Source organism: Drosophila ananassae, chromosome 3R (assembly GCF_017639315.1).
Source record: "Drosophila ananassae strain 14024-0371.13 chromosome 3R, ASM1763931v2, whole genome shotgun sequence".
Taxonomy (NCBI): domain Eukaryota; kingdom Metazoa; phylum Arthropoda; class Insecta; order Diptera; family Drosophilidae; genus Drosophila; species Drosophila ananassae.
In genome coordinates this window covers 9,284,328-9,309,991 of record NC_057930.1, presented here as the reverse complement: position 1 = coordinate 9,309,991, position 25,664 = coordinate 9,284,328, and the positions used below count along the sequence as shown (strand labels likewise).

General features: G+C 43.4%; 3 protein-coding genes across 23 annotated transcripts; 2 read left to right on the top strand and 1 right to left on the bottom strand.

The window, feature by feature from the left end:
- The first annotated feature begins 171 nt into the window (after positions 1-171).
- On the top strand, positions 172-3,122 carry LOC6504349 (DNA fragmentation factor subunit beta). The gene is made up of 3 exons (XM_001964970.4): positions 172-535; positions 864-987; positions 1,038-3,122. Exons 1-3 carry the CDS (start codon positions 296-298, stop codon positions 2,027-2,029), a joined length of 1,356 nt encoding a protein of 451 aa, XP_001965006.1. The 5' UTR covers positions 172-295; the 3' UTR covers positions 2,030-3,122.
- On the bottom strand, positions 2,630-25,641 carry LOC6505753 (trithorax group protein osa). Of its 20 annotated transcripts, none has more exons than XM_032455451.2 (12): positions 25,437-25,637; positions 24,922-25,123; positions 14,897-15,621; positions 13,820-14,643; positions 12,870-13,355; positions 12,744-12,810; positions 12,235-12,466; positions 12,025-12,096; positions 10,973-11,253; positions 10,587-10,631; positions 10,378-10,512; positions 2,630-3,358 (listed from the first exon to the last, which is right to left on the bottom strand). In XM_032455451.2, the coding sequence occupies exons 2-12, from the start codon at positions 24,930-24,932 to the stop codon at positions 3,336-3,338; spliced, it is 2,901 nt and encodes a 966-aa protein (XP_032311342.1). In that variant the 5' UTR covers positions 24,933-25,123; positions 25,437-25,637; the 3' UTR covers positions 2,630-3,335. The 20 variants fall into 20 exon arrangements, with proteins under 20 accessions (XP_032311342.1, XP_032311337.1, XP_032311343.1 ...); XM_032455446.2 differs by lacking the exons at positions 24,922-25,123; positions 25,437-25,637 and adding exons at positions 19,023-19,430; positions 20,003-20,142 and having other exon boundaries at positions 11,000-11,253; positions 12,235-12,457; XM_032455442.2 differs by lacking the exon at positions 2,630-3,358 and adding an exon at positions 4,428-9,771 and having other exon boundaries at positions 25,437-25,641.
- LOC6504355 lies at positions 21,011-22,037 on the top strand. Of its 2 annotated transcripts, XM_014904946.3 has the most exons (2): positions 21,011-21,153; positions 21,210-22,037. In XM_014904946.3, the coding sequence occupies exons 1-2, from the start codon at positions 21,151-21,153 to the stop codon at positions 21,900-21,902; spliced, it is 696 nt and encodes a 231-aa protein (XP_014760432.1). In that variant the 5' UTR covers positions 21,011-21,150; the 3' UTR covers positions 21,903-22,037. The 2 variants fall into 2 exon arrangements, with proteins under 2 accessions (XP_014760432.1, XP_001965003.2); XM_001964967.4 differs by having other exon boundaries at positions 21,028-22,037.
- Positions 25,642-25,664: the final 23 nt, after the last annotated feature.

Sequence of the window (25,664 nt, the reverse complement as noted above, 5' to 3'; positions counted from 1 at the left end):
TCTTTATAGTAGTAAAATATTGAACAAATAACGTTCTGAAAATTTAAGGTTACTATAAATAACTTACTATTTCATTTACTATTTCATTTTTCTTGAAGAATTTAATAAAAAGCTAGCATGTCAGTTCCGTTGGAACTTCAGTTATCGATACATATGCAAGTGTTGCCTAACGCCACCATCTATATGGATTTCGCCAACACTGGCCGCTCCATTTATTTTGCTTTTTGCGTTGTCCGCGAAAAAGGAAACTTGCTCCAAGGATTTTGTCTCGTAAAGTTTGCTGTCAAGCAGCACTATGTTGAACTACATTAGAGAGACGATCATGGCGCCAGCGACACGCAGCAGCAGTGCGAATCAAAATAACAATTCGAAGCCACAGGAGCCCAATAAGAATGTTAAGCCATCAGGATCCAAGGATTCTCCACCAGCTCCAATGCGAGGCTACAAGGTTACTGATAACGAACGGACAAGAAAGTACGGAATCGGAGCCAACTCCCTAGGAATGCTGGTAGAAAAAGCTAACAACAAGTTCCCGGTAAGTGGGTAAAGATTTTCTAGGATGTGAGAAAATTCCTGAATGGGCACCCACCTACACAAGGGCAAAGCGCTCTTGGCCCTGGCAGTTTCAAGGCCACGTCCCTGGCAGTGGCTTCCGCATTTGCTTCGTTCTCTTTCAATGCCATTAACGGCGGTCAGTGCGCATGCCCATGAATCCTGGCAGGAAAAACGGCCACCTGTTGCTGTCGTGCTCTGTCTCCCTGCCAGGAAACAAGTGCTGAAGGCCACTGAACCGTCCGTCACTCTGGCCTTGATATTTTTGACCATGTCAAGGATAATTTTACTGGTTTGTTGCTTTGCTTTAGCTGCCAGAACTGCACTTGTATCTGGCATCCGATGGCTTCGAGGTGTCTGATGACGAGTACCTGAACAGCCTGCCCGCTCAGACGCTGTTTATTGTAGCTGGGCCGGATTCGGTTATAACAACAGGTTAGAAAAAGAGCCTTTTTGTGTAACTATTTAACTTACTCATTTTTTAGATGCCGACTTTGAATTTGAGAAAATGCGCCAGCAGTCGCCGTTGCTGAAAGTGGCAGACATCTTTTATGACTTTATAGAGCAGCATCCGGATAAATTCCGCCGTATGATTACGGAGTACGAGCTGCAGAAGCAGCGACGCGTCCTCGACAACACCAAGGCACATCTGAGCCTGAAGGCTGACCATGTGGAATGGTTCGAGGGCGGTGAAGAGCGATTCCATTCCAAGGAGGAGGCCATGGCCATGCGAGCCCAGACACGTGTGCGTGGTTATTACTACAAGGCCAAGGAGGAGCTGACCCGCAACCCGCTTTACCGACAGAATGCCAAGGCCCGGCAAGTGATTAACTCTGTGTTGGAACAGTTTCGATATTTGCTAATTGGGTGCGACTACTTCTCGATGATGTTCAACAGAAAGTTTGAGCAGAAGCATGAGTTCCTGCAGCAGCACCAACTAGGGGAAGAGGAAACGGATGCTGTCAGTGTACCCAGCAAGCGCCTAAGGCAGGTGATTAAGGAATACACTAAGGAGAACTCTATCCTCGACGAGTGGTCGGTTTCCCTTTGCACCGATTTGGGAGATTTCTACTGCCAGGGATCGTACTCTGAAAATGGAAACTGCTGCTCCATGCAGCACAGCATCAATCCGTATGCGTCGCGCGAGAATCTGATTTTGTTCCAGGTCTGGAACCTGGACCACCAGATCGAACTATGCCGCACTATTCTTCCCGCCATTGTGGCCAGTGTGGAGGAACTCATAACCCAACCACATCGTAAATGCGCTGTGCACAACAAGCGTGTGGTGGACATATCCGTCCTGGAATATTTTCTTGAAATTTTTTCTTTGAAAAACCTTAGACTAGTTCACATCGTCTGCCACGAAAAGACACCGCGAAAAAATAGATCCAACGGACGTTTGCTGTGTCCGGAATGCCATGAATATCGCATTGTACAAGAACTTATGGATTTACAGGCAGGCGATGCGAAGGCATAAGTTACAGGTTTACAGATCGCCAATCAAGCAAAGCAATATTTTTATGACTTATGCAGGTATTTTTTTTCATTGAACAAAGTTGAATTTTCTCTGAAAGAGATAAGTTGTACAAATCTAAAGTATCTCAAAGTTAACTACCAAAACGTACTGTTGAAAGTATTTATATATACATATTGTGTCTAAACTTGAATATACATACTTGTATGCATTTAATGTTAAAAGCTTAGAAAACTATTAGATTTATGTGGCTATGCAATATACTGATATAACCTAGCTTTAAATGTTCGTTGACTGTAACGCTAGTAGTTGAGGTTCGAATAAGTTTTGTTGGCGTTACATCGATCAGCATGTCCAAACTAAGATATACAAAGTTATACATACATATATATATATCAATATATAAAGAATATATAACAAATATAAATACGTATTTAGAGGAGATTGAACTAAACAGGTTACAAAGGTTTTGCTACTCTTGGCTTCTCAACACCAATAAGAATTTACTAAAACCTGAACTGTTTCATTTTCCACACCTTGTCTAAATCGAAAAAAGAGGATCTCTCTTTCTGATTAGCTTTTCCAAATCAAAAGACAATTGTATTGACTTTATTTCTCTTTATTTACTAAAAATGTTTACTGCATACGAAATTATACAACACAAAATATATTTTATATAGATATAAAATAAAAATAGTCAAATCGATGTAAATTTAAAAACGTTCGTATGCATACGAACATAATAATAATTATAAATGAATAAATAATGATGACACAATACAAAATAAAATCGTCAAGAGTGAAATTGTTTGAAATAATGATTTTCGCAAATAACAAAATATTTATTATATTTATATAATATTAGTCGTATTGATGTGCGCTTTCGTGTTATCCGGATACATATCAAGCTTAGTCGATTTCTTGCATATAATTCGTTTCGTTGTTACCTCATTGCACCTGGCTTCTTCATATCTTAAGGTTTAGGATTAGTAATTATTCGCTTGTATTAATTGCTTCGTAATCGTGTTAGAGTTGTTTTGTTTGGTTTTAGTGCTGCTACCAAATCGCGTTCAACAAACAAAGAAAAAAACAAAAACTTTCCTCGTCATCTACAAAATTGTTTTGGTTAGTGTAAAGAAATTTTACTAAAAACTTGTTCCCGTTCCCAAGCTAATCGATTGTGGCGATCCTTAGAGTGGCTGGTACTTAAACTAGATAACTATAACAAGCATTCTGATTGAGTTTCAGTTTCGATGTCTGTATGCTGTGTTCAGTTGCTATAATTGATTTCTATGGCGTTGAGAAATAATTATAGATCCGATTGTCCAGGTCCTGGAAGAGAGCAAATGGAGAGGGTTATTAGGTTCGAGTTTGCTTATGGCGAAAGTAACAAACAAATAAAGCTAACACTTAACTGTAGAAACTTCCGAGTCTGCACACTGCGATCAGTTCAGACTCACATATATACGGAACGTAAAAAAGTAAAATAATCGGAAGTAAAAAATAAAAATTTGAAGCGGCAACTGAGGAAGTGCAAGTGCCAAGCCAAGGCAGCCAAATCAATTTTGAGAGAAAACTTCACCTTTATTGTTTAACTTTTGTTTGTTCATTCAATTCAATTCAAGTCAAGTCAGTTCAAAGTTCAATACAATTTAATTCTCGGGGTAAAAGCCATTCATAGTCATTATTAAAGTTAACGATTAATTTTTGTTAAGAATATATATATCTCTTATCGTGTGTAGAACAAGTTAATCGAGTATAAGAAAAAGAAACATTTAATTATGCATTTGTAAACTCATGAATGGTTAATGTAACGAACGACTTCTCGACAAGTTATATTGTACAATTTTCGATTTTATATATTCTCATTCTCCGTCTATTATTTGTATTGTATTTTATTTATTTTTAACAACAACAAAAAGTAATCTTCATTCGTTGTTCTTTGCAAGGTGGAGTTTGCTCTCCAAGCTCAAGTTTTTGGGGAAGCGTTCTGGGATAGGAACTACAACAAATCGATAAAAATATTTGCGATGAAAAGTAAACAGGACTTAAAACACAGGTCTATTCTTTATTTTAAAATTGTTAGATCGAATATGTTAATGGTTTTGAGTGCTACAAATTACTTGAAAGATGTTAATCGGTGAGAACTCTTGTTGGAGCATACAAACCTGCAGTTTGAATTTCAAATAATTTGATCTAAATATCGCAAATATTTTTATAGAAAGAATTAGAATATTACGGCACACAGAATTAAAATCAAATAGCGGCGAAAATAAAATTAATAATTAGAATAGAGGACAATTTTTTTTTGTTGAATATAATGAAAAACATTCAAATTAGTTAAAAGTGGTTTTTTGGTAATTTTTGTTGTTGCTTTTAATAAAATTACATTTTTAGGTACCTTAGGATTTTGAACGAGTTTTACGAAATCTTTGAGTTGAGATGAAATTGTTTTTGGTTTTTCTTTTATTTTGTTGTTTATTGTGGCGATTTAATAGATTTTTTCTTCAGTTTTATATGCTGGTTATTTGGTTCGATTTCGAGAGTTATGTTTTACAAATTTCGACATACTCATGTGGTAGTTTGGTTTTTGAGAAAATGATTTTGATTTTTGGTCTTGGTTTGCGCTTTACTGAGGTAACAAACGAACGAACGAATGAACGATTTCTTTTCATTGGTTTCAATTGGTTTATTTACATGTTTAATTAGATATTTAGTTTATTAAGGTGTTGAGTGTATTTGGTATTCATAATGTACATAATGAGTGTGCTGGGATGATATGAGATGATTGTGATAGAAGAAATGCAGAACTGGCTTTGGGTGATGCCCATCTACTTGGGCAGTGACTTTTTTGGCCAAATGCAGAAGATCGCCTAGGGCGCTAAATTACCATTACCAGAATTCGGGAGTGGTAACCGGTTCGAAAATGGACTATCCTCCAGATTAACCTTTTAGGTTTAAATCATATATTTTAGGGGATTACAGGGGATGTGAATACAGAACCCCAGTGGCCTACCCCTCCGTCGCTTTGAATTCGCTTTTCACTTCGTTCGAATTGGTGGGGGATCTTGGATCCCTAATCGCATCGGAACCGGTCTCACATCCCTGCTAAGACTACAGACCCGCCCTGATATATACAAGTGGCAACGTCCTTGCCATTCCCTAGACCCGACGCCAACTACTCACGGATCGCTCCCGGGACTGTGAGTTCTGCCGGAAGCATTCCGGACTCTTGCTGCCCCTGGCGTTGGCAATCTCTGGTGATTCCGTGACTCGGGCCAAGTCCCTGTTTATTGTCTTGGAGCTGAGCACACGGGGGCAACGCACCGTCCAGGGGCTGCGTCGTGGATCTTGCAGGTTACGGAAGGCCTTGGAGGGCAGCACCTCGTCCCCGCTCCCGCTCGCCTCGCACCAACTGTTGTAGTAGTCGGAGTACTCCTTGTCGTGCTTCGGCGTTGGCGCCGGCGTGCTGTCCAGGGAGCTGTTCTGCGCGGAGTCCATTTCCTCAGCCAGGGCTCGCTTGGCCGCTGCCTGTAGCTTCTCCATGGGCAGGTTGCGAAGATGCGTGCTGTCGCTCTTCAAGAGCAGACTCTGGACCAGTTCGTTGACCAGCTTGTCGCTCACCACCTTTTGGTTCTTGGCCGATGGCCCCATAATGGGCGAGGCAGGACTGTTCGGAGTCGACGGATTATCCGCATCGATGCTGGTGTTCTTGCGGAGGGGCAGGGAGAGTCGCTCCCGGCGCTGGCTCATGGACTCCGCGTCGCTTAGGGCACTTGGATTCTGTTTCCTGGTGATGGAAACATTGTGCACGATCTTTCGGCGACTGGGCTTCAGTTGGAACTCATCAGCAGGCGTGGCTGCCGGATCCTCTGGCAGGTCGTTCTCGTCGTTCAGCAGCTTGAAGAGCCTGGAATGTGTGGCCGCTCGCTGGTAGCTGCTCATCTTGCGCAGCTCCGGAAAGCTCTCCGACTCAGTGTCTGTCTCGGACAGGTGACGATTCATGTCAGTCACCCCGGAATCGTCCTCCTCGATCTCCGACTCGGACCGCTGGGTGCTGCTGTTGCGGGAGAGTGTTCCCTTGCCAACACCACTGTCCACAGACAGGGACTGTGTGGTCAGAGCCTTGGATCCCTGGGTGGGGACCACTTCAAAGGCACTGATTCTGTCTCGCACGGAGATCTTTGGCGCTTCCGCGCTAAACTTCTCAACTCCAAGATCGGGCAATCCGTTCGGTAGGAGCTTAACCTCTGGTTCTGGTTCCACATAGACCTCGGGCAGTTGGGGTTCTGAGTTGGTGGGCGTGGGCGTGGGAGCTCCTCGTTCCTCCTCTTCGACTTCAGGGATTTGTGGTTTGTGCTCTTCTACAATACCGCCGTCTTCTCCAACAATCTCGTACTCACCCGGTGGTCCCAGGTCCAAGTCCTGAGGTTCTTCGGCTTCTAGGATAACACTGCTGCGATTACCCTTCTGGGGACTTGCCTGCGGTGGAGTTTGCTGGCCATCGATGGAGGTGTTGAAGAAGGCCATGGCTTGACGATAGTTTTGGCGCTTCTGTTCCGCCTCCTCGACCTGCTCCTTCTTCGCGCGCTCATTTTCTATATCTGCCCAGAAGTCAACCTCTTCCTCCTGTTCCTCCTGAGGTGGTGCAGACCAAGTGTAGACTGTGGCTGGCTCGTGCATTGAAGCCATGGACATAGTGTCTACATGACTCAGATTACTCTCTGGCGTTGGTTCTTGGGGTTTCGCATTATGTTCTGCTTTGTTTTTGTCTTCATCCTCTTCTGGAGCATCATGTTCCAGATCCTCATATTGCTCAGCAAGAACATTCTCTTCTTCTATAACTGGATCGACTATTACGGGTTCCTCGCCTCTGGCTGCTTCCAGAGTGGCCCACACATCGATCTCCACTGCCGGCTCATCCGGCAACTTGGCTCTAAATGCTTTGGTTTCCACTGGCTTGTAGGGTGTCTCCTCGACGGAGTTCTGACGTTCCTTTCGGGCCCAGAACGTAGCGGACTTGTGAAAGGTCACATCTTCATCATCGTCTTCGCCAGGCTTTCTATTGGCTTCGATCTCGGCCCAAAAATCGATTTCTTCGTCGGTGTCAACTTCACGGGGCTCTTCTGGATACTTCGTGGGATCATATTCCATGTTTTGGGGCTTTTCTTCTTCTTGAATGCTGGTAGAGGACTGGATGTCCGCCCAAAAGTCCACTTCATCTTCTGCAGGTTGGGAGGAATAATCCTCTTTGCTCTGATCAATCCACATAGTGGACTCTGTTTCCATCTGGGGCTCTTGGTTGTAGGTGGAACTCTCCAAGTTGGTATTTGAAATTTTCTCACTGCTCTTAACAGCCTTAGCTTTCTCCACTGAGGCCCAGAAGTCCTCCTCTTCGTCTTCTTCCTGACCTTCGTCCTTCTTGGGCTGCTCTGGCTTTTCTTCAACTATAAAATGTACTTCAGCTCTTTGGAAGCTGGGCAACGAATCCACTCGAGCTCTTAGCGTGGTGGTCCAGTGCTCCACAGAAGTCACAGTCTCTTTCTTTAAAGGCGTGTATGTGACGGTTTTCTTCTTTTTTGTCCACTTTTTGTCAGGCACGTCGCTAGATTCCTTTTTTTCTATGCTTGCCCAGAAATCCACTTCCTCTGGTTTTTCTTCAGGTTCCTTTGAGGGTTCTGCTTCTTGGGAAGCCGTGGCAAAGGTGGACCAGAAGCTGTTCTTGGCCGCCTCGAGCGATGCTTGAGTCTTGGACACATCGGCCGATTTGGGTCTAGGTGGCTTAGATTCCAGTGCATTTTCTTTGGATCGTAGTTTTGGGACCTCAGCCGTTTGATCTGCTGGCTTCGCTTCTGGAGTTTTCCAGAAGTTTTTCGACTGTTCCATCATTTTTTGGGCCTGCATCTTGGTGGCCATCAATGTGGCGAAGAAATCGAACTCTTCTTTTGGCGAGCTAGCCACTTCCTTGACTTCTTCGATCTTCGGTTTGCCTTCCACTCGGGATATGTTGTTGGTGACATCGCTGGACATTGTGTCACCAAGGAATTTGTTCCGCATTCCCAAGGAAAATGAGTTGGTGTCATCTTCAATACTGGTTTTCCTGGGAACAGCCATCTCCTCTACGGGATAGGCACTGGAGGTCTTGTATGGCTGGGTTGCTTTTTCCACCGAATTGGAACGGGATGAGTTGGACAGACTAATGGTTACGCTGACGTCGCAGTCATCCTCATCTTCGTCTTCGCTTTCCACTTTGGCGACACTGAAGGAACTGGCAATGCTGGGGCGCTTCTCCTCCACCTGAGTGGTGCTGCCCACTTGGACTGTGGCTACGTCCTCATCGTTAGTATTCCGGCTGAATGAGAAACGCAAAGGCAGGCGCACGGTTACTGAGTTTGACTCCTCATCGTCATCATCGTTCTCCTCGATTTGCTTATCAATTTCATCCACAATGGTGGATCGGGAGTCATTACGGACGACTGTCTTGGCATATTCGCTGCTGCGTTCCAGCTCACTCTCCTCTTCGTAAATAACGCTCAGATCCTCCTCCACGATGTAATCTTCTTCCATTTCCTCCACCAGGCCTTCCTGTTCCAGCTCGACCTGCTCCTCTTCATCGTACATCTCATCCGCGGTGGTCACGTCCTCGTCGTCATCACTACTTTCTGAATCCAAGTGCCGCTCCAGGCTCTTTCCTTTGTAAACCTGAACATTGGTCACCGATTTGATGGCTTGCAGGGGAGCCGGACGGGCACCCATTTTCGGAGTAACTTCGTCATCCTCGTCACTGCTCTCATCCGAAGATTCGCTATCGGAATTCGAGGCATTCTCGCTGGGGGATCTCTCGCCCAGCTCCTTTGAATGTTCGCCGGCATAGTTCTTTTGCAATTGCTTGGAGAGGTTGGCCTGGGTGTTGCCTCCGGCGATCTTACTGATGTTAGCCAACCTCTGGCTGAGCACATCGATGACCTGCTGATTGTTGGTGCAGATATTTCTGGCCTTTGGCCGGCTGACCAGCTCCTCTATCTCCACGGAGTGAGCCCGCTTGGGTGGCTCTCGTGGCTCCACGCGTATATGATGTTGCATGATCACCTGCGAGGGCATGTCATCAGTGCTGGGGGTGATGATGATGTCGGGCAATATGCTGCTGGCCCTGCTCTCCTCCGTGGAACTCTGGCTGTAGCTGGGCGCCACAGGATAGGGATAAGGATGACCATAGAAAGGGGGGTAGGCTGCAGGGGACTGGGTTTCCCCCGCCTGTTGGCCGTATGGCGGCATGGGTGGCGGCGGGTAATAAGGATAATAGTAGGGATATGGATATCCCTCCGCTGGCTTTCCGTCCACCGTGTGAGGTGGAGGTGGGGGCGGAGGATAGGGGTAGGGATAGGGCCAGGGCGCAGCACCCTCACCGTTTGGTGGCGGCGGTGGAGGCATGTACCAGGGATAGGGGTAACCGAAGGCATAGGGATAGTGCGGTGGCACCGACTGAGAACGAGGGGGCTGGGGGGCACAAGAGCTATCCGAATTTAGGGATGAGTTGGATGAGTGGGTGGCGGGGTCTGTACTGTATGTTGTGGGTGGTGGTGTGGGGGTGGCTGAGGTGTAACTGTGGCGTTTGTTGGTTTTATTGTTAATCTTATTATGATTATTTTTGTTTTCATTATTATTATTATTATTTATATTAATTGGGTTTTCGTTCAGTTCAACATTTTCCAAATCCGAGTCCAGCTCGGTGTGATTTTTATGGTCTGAGGTCGGTTTTTGGTACACGGTTATCAAATATAAAAAAAGAAGAAAAGAAATAGACACGGTGAGAGTGCGAACATTATGTTGTGAGTGTGTTTATAAATCTGATTCGGTCCGATTTCATCGGGCTGGTTGATCGACTGATGGGTTAAACGGTCAAGCAAAGCTATGTACAATTAAATGGCGCATGAGATCTTGAGAATGGATGCTCGCTTGCAAAATGGAGATGGCTTTCCTTCATGCAATCCAAACAGTGTTCTTTCCGTTTAAGTATAAATATTTATATATGTGCATTACTTAACCATTATTGTCAGAATTAATATATTAAACTCAAAGGGGATTAACTTGAACTGTTGACTGAACACCATTCAGCAAAATTTAAGGTGAAATCTCTCAAAAAGGATTCTGTTTCTGATGCGATATTGCTTATGCATATGTCTGGGAATGTGATCATGATTTTAGTAGTGCTGGATGGTTTGTGAGTATATATACAGCCATGAAATATCTCTCTAATAAATGTGACAATATGATTGTGATTTGGGGTTTAAACTTTCCACTATTATACTGCTCCTTTTTGGGGTTTTCTGTTTGGGCACAGCATTACTTACCGGCATTTTCAGGTGTTGTCATTGCTTGAAGAATCTTAAATGATCGACTGGGTATAGCGCTTCCTGTGTACTTTTTGGGTTCCGGAACTTGTTGTTCACTAGGCGGCACATATTTTTGCTGTTGTTGGGGTGTATCTATGGAGTATAATTAAATTATTTTAAAATAAAGTAAGCCTAATTCATATATTAATTTCTGTTTCTGGTCTCACCATAACGTTGTTGGGTGAATCGGTTCTGGGCAGAGACTCCATTACCTGAAATTAAATTATCATATGTAGAAGCTCAGATAAACAACCTAAATGTATATAAATTAACTAGAAAACTGTTTTTATAATTAGTTTTCTACTTAGTAGTGCAGCATAATTTTGATTTCAACTAAAATGGCACCAAACCTTAGGACATACACAGGAAGCTGATTAGTTTCTATCAACCGAAAGGATTTGTGGCTTAAAGCTGTTTTAGGTATTATTAGTAGAATTTCTAAGGACCCAAAGACACTCCCGGGGACTATGCACTTTTTACCTTACCCACCGCTGGATGGATATGAGGGATCTGGAAATGGGGGACGACCAGGGAGCTACCTATCGAATCTCACCTTGCGGGGACCAAGCTAGTGGCGTACCCGACTGATACTGCTGCTGATCCTGGGCGATTTGGAGGCGCCTCATCTGCTCGATGGTCGGACTATTCCTAGCCTGTTGGGCGCTCATCTGGCGGGCAAACTGTGGCCGCTGCAACTCCGCCTCCTGGGGCGTTTGTTGCGGCGACTGCTGCTGCTGATGCTGTGGCGCTCCATCGCTTCCATCGTCCACGGTGTCGGTTATCTTTTGCAAAATTCTAAACGATTTCGATTGGATGGGCGGTGAACGTGGATCGCTGCAAGTAGATATAGCCATGTGTTAGGTTAGGTTGTTGGTTAGCATGCCATCGAAAATGTCTGAAGTCAATCAAATTACAACAATTTTTGGCGAACGAAACGATTTGGTTAATTGTTATGATCAGTTTGGATACGAACTGCAGAGAAACCAAATTTTTATCAAAATTTTGCATTAATGTACGAAATTGTACTTTCAGCTGAGATGTATGTGATGTATATGATGATAATGGTGATGATGTTGGTGAGTAAGAATACTACAACACACTTAGCCACATATTTAAAAATTGGAGAAGAAAGCCCTATAAATATTGACATATATTAGTCTATTTTCTGCCTTATTTCAAATTTGTTAAATTTTAAAATGAATTATTGGTTCATCTTTTAAAAATATATATTTTTCATAAATATAAAAAGTTTTTTATTATATTAGGTAATATATATTGTGGGTAAGTTTCAAACAAAAAAGAGAAGAGTAATAAATATAATAAATACAATTTATATTATTTTTGGTGACGTGAAAATCTACTTTTCTATCTCTAGTAGTAAAAAATCTAGACATATCCAAGATATCAAACAAAGTAATACTTCTACTAACGTTCTATTAACAAAATTTTCCCCCAAACAAAAACTATTTACCTAAGTTCAACCCTATCCGTAATATTATTTTGAAAATATTATTATCTGCTCCATTTTTTTTTTCTAATTCATAGTTCCAATTGCGTGAAATTAATGTTAAGGTTATTTGGCTGGCGACAGTGCTCTCGTAATACCTGAGACGATTCTTTCTGTAGAGTATCTCCGCCTCGAGCGGACACTGGTGCACATACAAATTGTAATTGCCACTAAATAGTCGTTGGTTTAGTTGGTCAGAGAAAAGCACAAAATTAAGACGCATTAGTGCTGGCCAGGATTAGTGTCGTTTTCGGCAAAGCACAAAAATATCAACAAACGGACAGCCTTATCCGTTGCGAGCTACTTACTTTTGGAGCAGAACAGGCGACTGGGAGACAGGACCTCCGCGTCCTCCCTCGATTGCGATCGGAATTATCCTGGTTGCGGTACCGTTGGTGCTGGCATTAACCGGCGGTTGGCTGGGCGAAAGGACACGCTGGGAACTCGGTTCCCGCCACTGCCCCGCTGGGGGAGCTGCATAATTGTTGTAACCTTGATCGACAAATTGATTAGCTGAGCGAATTATGTGACCTGCAGGCGCTTTCGTAGGAGAGAAAGAGTATACATAGACACACGGTAATATAGAGAACTCGGAGATGGGGTTATACAATTGGACAGAGAGCTGGGAGTTCGGGGAGAGGTACGACATTCCTGGGGAGCGCCAAGTGCGAAGGAGTGGGAGTGGTGTTTGATTTATTTTTGGGTGGGTGGGTATACAACCATGGGTTTTAGTCACAAACATCTAGAGGTTTTTAGGAAAGCGCCACAAATACAAAACACAAAAACATGTTAGAGGCACTCCAACTGGAGGACTTACCACCAAAATTGGGCTGGGCTGCGGCATAGGTGGGTGTCTGCTCCAGAGTTATGGGTATGATACGTTCCTGGAAATAATAAAATTATAAATTAAATGTATGATTAAGTATTAAAAAGGATATCCCACCCTTGGTGCGCTTGGATTGGCATTGTTGTTGCTGCTGCTGCCATTGGTGTTCAGATTGATCTGCAAACGCAATCCTCCTGGCTGAGGATTCGATCCGAAATTGTGCTGACTGATGATGGGAGCAGCTGCCACCGGAGATGGTCCATAGCCATTTCCTGTCTGTGGCTGCAACTGCGGCAGCTGGTAGAACGAGGTCTGGCTCTGGGGCTGCGGCGTGGTCTGTCTAAGAGTGGAGGGCAGCACGTTGCCGTTCTCCTCGGGACGACCCAGGGCCCAGGGTGCCTGCTCCTTGCTGGCCGGCTGAGAGGTGAGCCACCTCAGATTCTGGTTGCCTTGCGGCTGCTGTGACTGCTGCTGCTGTGGCAACTGACGCATTGGCGAATCACGGGCACCTGCCTGCTGCTGCTGTTGCTGCAACAGAATTCGTTGAGCCTGCGGCTCTGTGGGTTGGGCCAACGGAGCGATGTAGAGCGAGCCAACATTGGTCTGTAAATGGTTAAAGGTAAACATTCAATATTAAAATATTATAATGGCCTCAGTATAGTTTTTTAATTTATGCCCCTCTCTATCTTACGCCACTGGCAATTGCCTCAAGTTCAAAATTCGTGTTTGGCCTTTACATTTGGCTAATTATAGCCACTGTACACCACTGCACTTGGTTAATGCGTTCAATGTTTAGTCGAAAATGTAAAGCCAACATTCTCTCTTGAAATTTTTGTCTAAAAATATACCAATTCCGGAAGCCTTTCCGTGTAAATTCTTCATTCAAATAATTATTTCCAAATTTTACAACTTTGGTTGTTACTCGATTTGAATATTACTCATACGTTGCTTGCCCAATGGTGCGTATGAGTAATAAAGTTAAAGGTCATACCAAAATGGAAATTTCGCACATATAATTACATATTTGGTAATTTTTGAATTTTTGTTCGTTTTTAGGATTTACTCACTGGCTTTGCTGCTGCCGCATATTGGTTTTGAGTTTGAGGGCCAAAGTTCTGCTGTTGCTGCTGTTGTTGGAAACTAGTTGCTCCGGTTTCAGTCCTAGCTGGGCTGAAAACATCGCGAGATCTCTGTTGCTGTTGCTGCTGAACATTGTTGTAGATAGGCTGGGGATGCGATTGCAATTGCTGCTGCTGTTGCTGTGGGCCAGGCTGGCGTTGTGTTCTCCAGGGCACAGACTGGGCAGCCTGTTGCTGTGACTGCTGCTGCTGCTGCTGTTGTGGCACCTGAGCCAGTGGTGATATGGCTGCTGGTGGACGTTGCTGCGGTGACTGTTGCTGCTGTGGCACCTGAGCCAGTGGCGATATGGCTGCTGGTGGACGTTGCTGCGGCGACTGTTGCTGCTGTGGCACCTGAGCCAGTGGCGATATGGCTGCTGGTGGACGTTGCTGTGGCGACTGTTGCTGTTGGGCGTACCGGAAGGGACTTTCTGTGGATCGCTGCTGCTGCTCGAAAGGCGATCGAGGGCTCTCCGTTTGCCGAGTGTAGACATTCACAGCCGGCGAAGTTGGCATAGCTACACTACGGAACTGTGATGGCAGCTGTTGTGGTTCCTGCTCCTGCTGTGGTGTTACCTGCTGCGGCTGAGTTTGTGTCGGTTGCTGTTGCTGCTCCTGCTGTGGTGGTGTTGCTGGTGGCGTAGGCTGTTGCTGCGGCATTGGTGGTGTCTTGGGAGAAGCCACCGGCGGCTGTTGCTGCGTAGTGGGTGTATATGGAATATAACTATTGCCATTGTTACTTTCCACACTGGGAGCTGGTGCTGACCGGGGAGCTAGATTTAAAAAAATATATTTTATTAGTTTTTCTCCAAGCCATGTTATTGATTTTCTGATATTTTATTTTAGTGCGGTTAGTGGGGATTGGTGAGCCAATTTGTGAGGCCTTTGGATGTCTAATTAGTGGAATGGGTTTTAGAAGAAGCAACCTCAACCGCTTAGTATTTGCTGGCGATGTATCATGAGTCGTATCGGGATCAGTATATCCAAAACCAAAAACCATTAAGCAAATGCCAGCCAAGTCCTCACCATCAACAACATCTGAGGGGCTGTTGCTGCTGCTATTGCCATTGCCATTGCCATTGCTGTTGCTGTTCCCATTGGTGTACCCCTCAGTGGGGGCAGCTGTCACCTCGGGCAGGGGGCTCTTGGAGCGGTCTTTGCAGTACTCGTCCTTCCAGAATGTGTTCTTCTCCACCGGAGGCGGAACTTTGCGCAGTGCTGCCATCGGATTGGGTGGAATTTTGATCTCCGGCCGGAAGCCGAGTGGCGGCGGCTCGAAGCGCTGTGGAGTTGGCGACTTGCGGGCCGTCGCCGGAGAACCGGGTGCACTTAGACGCCCTGTGGGCGGCGCTAGTGTGCTGGGTTGTTGGGGGGGTGGTGGTGGGGGTGCAGCCGCTGCAGCGGCGGACGTACCGTTCTTACCCGTCTGTCCCAGAGGCTGTGGCGGCGGCGGCGGGGGCAGCACCTGGAAGGGCATGCCCATGGCGGCGGCACCCATCGCGCTGGCCGCCCCTCCGCCCGGCGACTGCGGCTGGGCGGGTCTGTTCTGTTGGGAGGCGCCGGTCGCCCCCTCCGACTGGGCGTTGCGGGCCAGGCGCTTGGCCATCCGCTCGGACCGGATCTGGGAGAGATCAATGCCGCCGGGTGTGTAGGTGAACGGCTTCTTGTCTTTTGTCATCATCGCGTTCTGGACGCAGGCGGGGGCCTCGTAGCCTCCATTTCCGGCTCCTCCTCCTCCGCGCTGTCCGTATCTGTGGTCATGAAAATAGATTCCAAGAAATGAAAAACAACCAATTATATTTACAAAAGCTTATACGTAATTTAATGTAACAATATCATAAAAATAGAAATGATTTAAGGTCTATTGTTGAAGGGATGGTTTGAATGAAAAAAATGGTCTTTCCAAAAATTGTCTCAGTGTACTGTAGCTATGCTAATCCAACTTCCATCTCCCCTTTGTTCGGGCTATTTATCATAATTTTTGTTAAATCTTTTTCTAATTTATTGTTTCGCGGCCGTCCACTGGCAAAAAAGCCCTCATTCGTGTTGTTTTTCCTTTCTTCGGCTGCTGCTTGACTAATGAGTCGCTCATCGATAGTTCAACGAGCCAATGTTTTGATTTTTTAACGATCAACGACCAGCGATCAAGGGGGAAAGTGAGTCTCCGCTGGCAACAACCATCCATAGAAGGTGATACGACCGATGAAGTGCAAAATTTGAAAGGTTGAAAGTGAGAAGTTATGGGGGTAAAGTTAAGCTGCATAAAAGTAAATTATTGAATTGGCTTTTTTTTTTGTGCAAATTGAGTGACTTGATACGGTTAAGTAATTGGCTCAAAAAGCTGCTTTCAACAACAGTATTGTTGAAAAGATTCAGTTAAGACTTTCGATTTAAAAAATGAGGAGATTCTACCGCCATTTAAAACTTTGTTTAAAATTAAGATTTAAGACTTCCCAGCAATCAAGATTTCAGCGATTAGACGCTTTTCTTTTGACACTTTCACGCCCTCATTGGAGGCATTTCCCAGGCAGATGTCGGATTTTCTCCTTATAATTTACTTAATTTAAATGCTATTTGCAGCAACAATTTGCTAATTAAAAGCGAAAATCGAAGACATTCGGTGACGTTCTCGTTTAAGTGGAGACTCCAACACCTGAGAGATGTGCGCCGCTAGCCTGAAAGCCTGTTATGCTGAAAGAAAGTGATGGCTGGGAGTGCGTCTGGCCTGGACTTCGGGCTCTGGTTCGGGTTCTGAAAAGTTGTCAGGCCTGTTGCCCGTCGTCCATCAGCTTCATTAGTTTTTATATTCAGCTGGTAACTAGTGGCACATATGTAGACATATGTATGTTCGAGTGCGTGGATGATTCGCCGGCAAGTGGGTCAGGCGAACAGGAACAGGTGATGTTGAGGTCTGTTCCATAAAGCTGACACACGGCTGCTGTCTCGCCAAACTTTATTCACCTCCAAGTCTGCGGTTGTCCTCTTGGGACAGATCTGCAACCGCAAATGCGAAGGCCACAAAGTGCCTTCGTATGTGGGAAAATGATTGCAAAACTCACCCACAACAGCGACTTAATAAACTGGCTTACATGCAAATTGGAGCGCGTGCATCAAAGTCAAATGCAGATGACGTAACTCTGCGGCTGCGGTTAAAAGTGGCAGAAAAATAATATAAAAAAAAATTATTCATATACGAGTATTCGAAACAAATCACATCATTAATTGTCTCCATAAGGGGAGCGATCAAAGAAATGCTGTCAGCTCCTTTTAGATGGCGGGGGAAAAACTATGGAAAGATATTCCCGGGCAGGTTGGGACAGACATGCCTATGTCTGTTGAACTTGCCATTGATTATGTGCGAATAAATAGCATCAACGGCTTCCATAATTGTCGAGGCGTGTCCAAAATTGTGAGGTCGCTCGGTTCGGTTCGTTTATTGACTCGGTGGCTGTTTATATGGCAGGGTAGGAAATTCAATTTACACAACAGTTTTGTTAACTGTTTTTCCATTATTAAACGCTACCGAGCCTTATTCGGAACGGTTATGAAAGTTATTAAAGCCAGACAAGCCTAGAAAAGTGTCAGCTTAGGCTCTACAAGTTTCCTGTAAGGCAGTTTAATGTAAATTAACTCTAAGATTCATTTTATTTCATTGTTCTCATTTCCCCATTGTGAACTAAATAGAACCGTACTCAGTGCCAAAATTATTCTTTGAAAATACTGGACATTAAAAACTAAAAAATACACGCGTGTCGCCAGAAACTAAAAGCACAGATGTCCGCCTGTGACGTCAATGGCGGGGACATGGCGTCAGTACTTGGCCTGGTACTTGGGGGACTTGGATGAGATGGCTTCGGAGTACTTGACCACAAACAAGACGGGACCACCAGCTGTTGGCCGCTCTGACAGATTTGGCAATTAAAATGTCAGACCCCTATGAACGTGGAAGTAGGAAGCTTTGTTCTCAGTGCATAGGTAAACTGGCTAAAATATTTTGCATAGAATCATAATATGCCGTGACTAATTCCGAGGCACGTTTGACACAATTTCCTTGTCGCTTAAATGAATCACAAGTAATTGCGACTTGCATTTTTTCCTTAAGTAAACATTTGAAAAATTATACATATATTTCTAGAAATAAGCATTTTATCGGCCAACGAATGGGGTTTTTTTTTTTTTTGCAAAAATAAATCAAAACATAAAAAAAATGCCAGCTGTCCGTGCGTGCGGAGAAAACATGCAACGGCCACCAAAAATCACAAAAAATGAAATGATAGGAAAACATCTGGGAAATTTACATTTTCACTTTTTCTGGCTCGGTTTTGATTTTGCCACTGCACATGCAAATGAGCGTGCAAATAGCTATCTGCAGGCAACTGGCACAGACCAACAGCCGAATGCATCCGCTAGATACTGGAGATGTCTCTGGAGAAACATTTTCATTGGCATTTTGTTAAAAGTGATGAACTGGTACTTATTTTTATGAAGAGCTGAGTAAAGGTTTTTTTATTCAAATTCTTTACTTCAATTTATTAGATTTTTATTCCAATTTCAAAGTATATCATTTAATATCAGATAGGTAAGATATAAGGTTTAAAAGTAAGTTTTATATAGATTATATTTAAGAATGCTTAGATTGTTTTCTATATATAAACAATAATAATTATTTCTATAATATTCCTAAAATCCGGAAAATCTTTAGTCCATTATACCCCTCGCATACCCTTCAGTCAAAGAGAACTGACTGCCTAGAATTTTCTGCAGCTGGTTGCGCATATTTCAAGATCAAGGGCAGGCAGGCAGCAGCTTCGAGGCTACAACAACCCAGCAGCCGAAGTAAGAACTTGAAAGCTGCCACATGCAACATGACATAATGATAGTCATTGTCCGCCCGAGCTGGTGTGCGAGTGTGCCTATAAATAGCTGGAGCTGGAGAGCTGGGGTACAGGGTGTCCCGTCCAGCAACCGCCCACATTCCTAGGTTGAGCTAATCTACCGATAAATATTTACTTAGAAATTTTTGCCCGTCTGTGCATTCTGGCTCTTTGTTGCTTTATTATTAAGGTCTGGGCTATTGCGCCTTCCTCGAATGTACATCTTATCACGGGAAGAGGCATACGGATAATGGTTTCTTGGCAGGTCATGGACTTACGACGACTCCAGGCAGTTCTTGGCATCCCCGTTCGTCACAGGATGTAGCTCCGGCAGCTGGAAGCCCCGATCCTTGTGCACCATATAGGCGGGCAGGGTGTCGATAATGGCATTGGCCTTATCATTATACGATCCGAGGAGTTCGCGGTACTTGGAGTAGACGACGCGTTTAAGTTGGGGATTATTGGCGGATACGGAACCGGGGGCGGATGATGCCGCAGATTGCATAGCTGAGGTGGCCATTTCACTTTTATTTTTTTAAGCAGTTTCTTTTTTAAACTTTTTTTTGATAATTACACTTCTCAGTAGTTTGTTTTTTACTTTCTTTTGAATCACTTTTGCATAGTCCAACTAATAACTAATAATTAAGTTCCAAAAGTCTATATCATAGAATTATTTTTATTTATTTCTAGAAAAATATAGTTATCATATTGGCTTGCTAACAGTTGCGCAAATCTTTGTTATCAAACACTTCATATCAGCAAATATGAACTGACTAAGCCAAAAACAAAGGGGCAATTTGTAACTCTCTATATGGGGTTTGAGCTCCAATCGATTTACATTTGTCAGTAACCAGATAGGCATACTCGCACAAAGGTGCCTGGAAGTCAAATAAACAGACGGATCAACCTATGAGGCAAATGACTCAACAATCGAAGGCAATTTAACCTTTTTTTGGTACAGGGCAGCCGGCAATCGACGATGAGTCATAAAAACTGAGAAGAATCAACGAAATTAGTGGAATCAGAATCGAAGAGGCGCGTATAGAAGAAAATAAAAGATACCAGCTGTTTTTCCTCACAGAGAGATACGCTCACGCATGTTTATTATTTTTAGGAATGAGCTCAATGGTTTTGTGAATTAAAAGCTATGCTATCTGGGGGATATACTATCTCTTAATTGGCATAAAAATGTATACTATTTAATAAAACAAATATTGTTTATAATATTTTGGTTTTAACTGCGGTTTTGTTCACACACCACACTCGTTTATGCTAAGCCACTCGCGCTGCGCAGAAAGTATCTCACGGTTACGTTCGTATCTGAATCTGAAAGCGCACTGGGCGACCGAACGCAGCAGAGTCTCGACGCGCATTGAAGTCGGGTTCGCTGGAGATTGGCCTGACTGGACTGGCTGGACTGTGGCTGCTGCTGCGGCGGCGGCTGGAAACTGAGTCGTGTGGTGTCGTGTCGGCAACTTGTTGCAGATACATTTTCGCATTGCCGCAAAAGGAAAACCGAGCTCTTGACAAACGTTCGGCTGGCACGCGGTGTCCGTCGTCCCGGTCTAGGTATCCACCAGATACACGGCCGGCCTGTAGACCAATTTATACGTCTGTCAAACTGGCTCAATGCTGGCGACAAATTTCAGTCTAAACGCCAAATACTTTCGACGTTTTCGTTTATCTGTATCTGGGCATCGTTTCGGATGTATCTGTGGATCTCTTATCGTGCGGCTAATTGTTTTCACTTTGCTGTCATGTCGTCTGCTTATTGCTGTTGTAGATTTTAATTATTAAGCAAAAAGCATTCGGCGTTTATCTCCCACTCGAAATTCTGGGGGATTTCTTTATCGAGCCTGCCCTGGGTTTTTGCTCTAATTAACACAACAAGCCTTGTAGCCGAGTATCTGCGGAAACGTGGCCCACTAGCCTTGACTGACAAATAAATTGTTATCTTTCTGTCAGCGACGTCTTGGTGCTCAGTTAAATAATAATTGGCAAGAAAGCGTTAAAGAATTTTAAGCGTAGAATGACTGGGCTAAAAACACATTTTCTTTTCTTTTTTTTCGATTTGCTCAAAGTTAATAATTGTCCGGCCATAAAGAAGGGGAAAGTTGAAAGCTGATGGGAAATGTAACTGCAAACTCATCGAACCAACAAAAAACAAACTAAATTGATAAATTATTTATAAACCGATTGTTTCGATGAATCTGGCTTATTTTATCTGGTACCTACTTTTTTAATAAATACTAATTTATTAAATACCACTCTGAACGTAACCTTTTCTTTTAAACTCAATAGCATTTGCAAACTGTTTCCGAAGCTTATTTTGTGAAGCCTATTTTAGTGAAAAGCGGAAAGCATTCAAGTGAACAATTTCCTAAAATTTTACTTTAATACGAAATTATGGTATGAAGATGGACTTCAAAAGTAAGCCAGTAATCCTGAGCTGTGTATCCCCGCAGAACAACCGGTTTGCCCACTTGGACCTGGAGGCTCTCTACGGCATCCCCCTGCTCTGTCCCGTTGAGAAGTGCCAGGCCCAGATGTCCCCGCTCGAGATGCTCACCCACCTGCTGATGCGGCACAGTCCCCACGAGTCGATGATGGAGCTCAAGTCCGACTGGCCCACGCAGTACGAGGTGGAGCTGGACAAGCTTACTCCGGGCCGGAACCATGCCGTGGGCGTGATCGCCTACGGTGGCACCCCGAGAAGTGGACGCAGTTGCGCGGTGACGCCAGAGCTGCAGATAGTCCACCACCTGCCCATCATCCTAATGCTGTACGTCAGCCCGCCGGCTGTAAATATGGAGCAGGCCTACATCTTCTACCTGGTCAGTCCGGTGGCCTCCAAGCGGGTCAGTGCCCAGGTGTCGCTGCTGGACAACGACCACACCCACGAGAAACTGGGCCTCCGCTGCCTGCGAAACTTTCTGGACAGCCCGCTGCAGGACAGCGAGTCGCTTTTGTACTGCAACTTGGACTACCTCCTGTACACGGCCATCGATATCCGGGAGCTGTGCCGCTGCGCCAAGGATCGGCGTGTTTTCGTCAAAGTGGTGCTACACGGCGAACCCGACCTGTTCGAGGTGGAGGACCACCAGGGGGATGGCAGCCCCCCGGCAAAATCCCAGCCAAAGGTGACTCACTCCGATTGACAGACACATTAGACCCAACTGCCGGTAATTGACGCACACACTTGAAACTCGAGTGGCTGTCAATAATATTCGATTTTTCATGTGTACTATATGCGAGTATATTGTACTGTCAGAAAATTCGGTCTCCACTTTTCATTCAATAATTTTTGTTTTGGCTGGCTCGAAAGTGGGTCAGACGTGGATGGATAGATATTTGGTGTGGTGTTTTTGTGGTTTAATGGTTTTTTCGGTGGTGCAGCCCATCAATCAAGAGGGCCATCTAATTAGTTAGCCACAGGCCCCACGTTGTGGGAAATCTAAGAAGAATTTCTTCGTTCTTCGGAGGAGAGTGTGGGATTTTTAATTATGTGTTAAATGCTTCTCGTCTCTTTTTCGAAAACAATTTTCCGTTTCGTTTAATGAGGAATTTATTTAGTATATTGACCCATTTGAGACTTGTTTTGAACCACATTACAAAAGATATTTCTAAAGGCTTATATAACAATTCTTATTGAAAGCCCAAAAGAAGAATTAAAAAAAAAACTGCTAAGAACATCGCCAATTGGTCTAGCGATTAGTCTCATAAATTAGCCGAAACTATACTGGCTGTTTAAATCGCCAACAAACAACGTAAATATATAGGATACACTTCATACATATACACATGCGTGCGATACTATTTATAAGTGGATTATAATTTTGCAAACATAAAACCCACGAAATTTATATGCCATTAACTACAAAAACACCAAAGTGATCTTTGAGGGCGAAAAAAATGAAAACAAAAACTAAAGAGATAAACTAATAATAAAAAGTACATACATATATTAAGCATCAACACAGGCATGTGTAGGACTAAGAGGCCCCTTTTTTGCCGAAACTGACCTTGAAATGAATAAGAAAAAGACTGATTTTATGCGAAGAGGAAAACTTATGTATTTTTTTCCTCCCGGCAATCGCAATCAGGGAACCCATTCATCACTTTCTACGACTACTCGAGAGTTTGCAACCCGTTTTGCATTTGTCATTTGCCGGCTGCGTTGATTGCATGACACGATCCCATCAGACGGGTAGCTGAGCCTGGCTGGGGGATTGGGTATGGGCTTGGGTTTGGTCAGTACCCGTAATTATTTATATTAATCTGGCCTGGGTCAACGAAGTCCATGCCATTGCCCCGCCCCTGTCGCTGCCCCTGCCACATCGCCTCCAACGCTTCCAGGTGAAAGTGAAACTCTGGTTCGACTTAAAGCCCGTTGCACAATCGATGGCGGCAATATTTCTTCTTCAGCTGATGGCGGGATACACATACAATATGCGCGTAAATTTTGTATATTTTTTCCAACCCGAGCCACATGTGGCCGACCGACACTTATGGCCAGATAGGCAACCGAATCCCGCCAGCGCCTTTTTTCGGTATTTTCTTCTTTCCTTAGAGATCGAACTGGTGCTGGTTGAGAAATTGCAATGATTTTGATTTGTGGTAATGAAAAAGCAAAGCAACAAATTTTGTGTTGTGAAAAAGACAAAAAAATCTCATTAAAAACCTCCTTAAACGAAACACAAAAAACTTTCCGGCATCATCAAAGTGATTCATTGAATCTATATCGATTCACATGGCTAGGCCAATAGGCGAACCCCAATGTTGTTGAACTGCCATTTGGGTGTGGTTTTATTTATTTACCCTTATCTGGTTTTGGGAATCTTCCTTTAATTTAAATTCCTTTTTTCGCATTCAAATTTCACGGTCATCTGTGACCAACTTGAACTTCAGACAACATGTCTGTTTACAAAGTTAACGAAAAATTAAAAAAAAAAAAATGTGTAAAAATAAATAAATATCACACTTGATTTACGCAATCAACAAAAGTGCAAAAAAGCCACAAAGAAGTGTCAAAATAATTGTCGTTGACAAAAATCAAAGTCATGCCTGGTAATGCATCAAAAAGGCTGTGAATTTTTTAAAGCCGAATTAAAAGTAAATATTTTTTTCAAGTTCACACGTAAAAATTAATAGGGATGTACCATAAAACTTGCACATTAAATACAAAAATCTTGAAACTATTTTGTACATGCGGCGTATACTTGATATTGTGGTAACAGATTTTAAAGGAAACATAGAATATTTATGTCTTCAATTTCTGTTCTATAGATGGTATTATTTATATTTAAAACTCGTGTTGCTTCTTTCATAATTTTGACCCAATTTCCTCAATATATTATCGCATATATGTGTGGCTGCCGAAAATTTATGCACGACACATCAACGTCAACACAGAAATGCAAAAAAAGACCTCAATGTATGTATATACATATAACGTATCTGTCTGAGAAAATAATTCAAGAAAATAAAGTCTAGAACTAAATGCATTGTTTGCCAAATTCTTGACTTTTTTTCTTCTGCTGCGAAAGGTTTTTGCGAATTTGCTAGATGAAGTGCGTGGCTGGCTGAGAACTTCCGGTAAGAGCCGTCAGTCTTTGAAATTCCCAACACGTGTGCCAAATGCTTCTGGCGAGACTCGAGGGGACAGCTGCTAGTTTCTAGCTTCTAGCTGGGGGGTAAGACATAAAACTTTGCACAAAATCTTGTTGAAAAATACGAGATTTAATTAATTAATTCGCTTAACGGCGGAACAACGAAAGTGTCGCCTGCCAAAAAGCGCGTGCAGCCTCTGGGGCCTTTTCGGTTCTTGGGCGTGGGCGTCTCCTGGCGTCGAAATCACCCATCGGATGGCCTTCAAAAACTCATGTGAGAGCCTTAATTGTAGCAGCGATCATAAAGATGTTCAGACTTGTATAAAAGTCTTGTATATAGTAAGAATATATATTTCGGTGTATACACCGCCCATCTGTTTTATTTATTTTCTAATTCGACACAACAATTTTCTCCGGCTTGTGTTTTATTTTATAAATAATGGGAAAATTATCTGAAAAGTGAATCTGGTGTGAACGGATATGATTGTTTTTTATTTTTAATTTTTCTAGTTTTCTGTTGTCGAACTATAACTGATTTAATAGCTTAAACTTTATGGTAGTGACTTACCCAGAACTCATTTTAGCCGCTTAATATGTATTTCAAGTTGAACTCTAAAACACTTCTATACACCGCCCACGCACAGCCACCGGAGGAAAATGAATCGATTTCTTTTGAATTATTTTTTTTAGCCGTAGGCGTTGATTTTTGCCAAATCGCACGCAAGTTCTACGAAAAGATTTTGCAAACGACGCTTATGCACACAGAAACACTGAAAAATTCATGGAAAATCAAAGAAATTTATGAATATTAATTCAAAAATGATTTTTGCACAAAATATCACGCGTTCTTATATAATTTTCAGCACGGACACGAGCACAGTGGAAATAGTTTTTCTCTAAATATTTTATTGTATCTATAGATAGTTCGAGTATCTACAAGTTTATTGAAAATGTTGTTCACGAAAACGAATAGATTAGGGTTCGGCACCGACGACAGTATTCGGAAGAACCCTTTTTCAACATGTTCTGTTGGGAATTTTGTAATTTTTCTATTTTTAAAACGCGGCACGACGCATTGCTCACTTTTGCCAGAGAAAATACTCGTATCTATATCTATATATATCCGTATATATAGACAGCCCAGCTAGATAGATGATGGTATAGTATAAATATATCTATGTGTTAGTTTCTAGTTGAAAATTTCTTTATTTCGGATGGTTTTCTCGTTTGCAACGCGTTCAAGTTAGCAGCCCAAGTCGCACTGAATTCGCACACGAATTTTCTCGGCCGAAAAGCCGAAAAACACATTTC

What these genes read in the sequence shown, in the direction of transcription:
- LOC6504349 (XM_001964970.4), top strand. Translation starts at nt 296, where the DNA reads ATGTTGAACTACATTAGAGAGACGATCATGGCGCCAGCGACACGCAGC. An exon ending in AAGCTAACAACAAGTTCCCG is followed by an intron (nt 536 to 863) that starts GTAAGTGGGTAA and finishes GCTTTGCTTTAG; the next exon opens with CTGCCAGAACTGCACTTGTA. An exon ending in GGATTCGGTTATAACAACAG is followed by an intron (nt 988 to 1,037) that starts GTTAGAAAAAGA and finishes CTCATTTTTTAG; the next exon opens with ATGCCGACTTTGAATTTGAG.
- LOC6504355 (XM_001964967.4), top strand. Translation starts at nt 21,156, where the DNA reads ATGAAGATGGACTTCAAAAGTAAGCCAGTAATCCTGAGCTGTGTATCC.
- LOC6505753 (XM_032455436.2), bottom strand. Translation starts at nt 19,264, where the DNA reads ATGGCCACCTCAGCTATGCAATCTGCGGCATCATCCGCCCCCGGTTCC. An exon ending in CCAATCCAAGCGCACCAAGG is followed by an intron (nt 12,811 to 12,869) that starts GTGGGATATCCT and finishes TATTATTTCCAG; the next exon opens with GAACGTATCATACCCATAAC. An exon ending in AGCCCAGCCCAATTTTGGTG is followed by an intron (nt 12,467 to 12,743) that starts GTAAGTCCTCCA and finishes CTCCTACGAAAG; the next exon opens with CGCCTGCAGGTCACATAATT.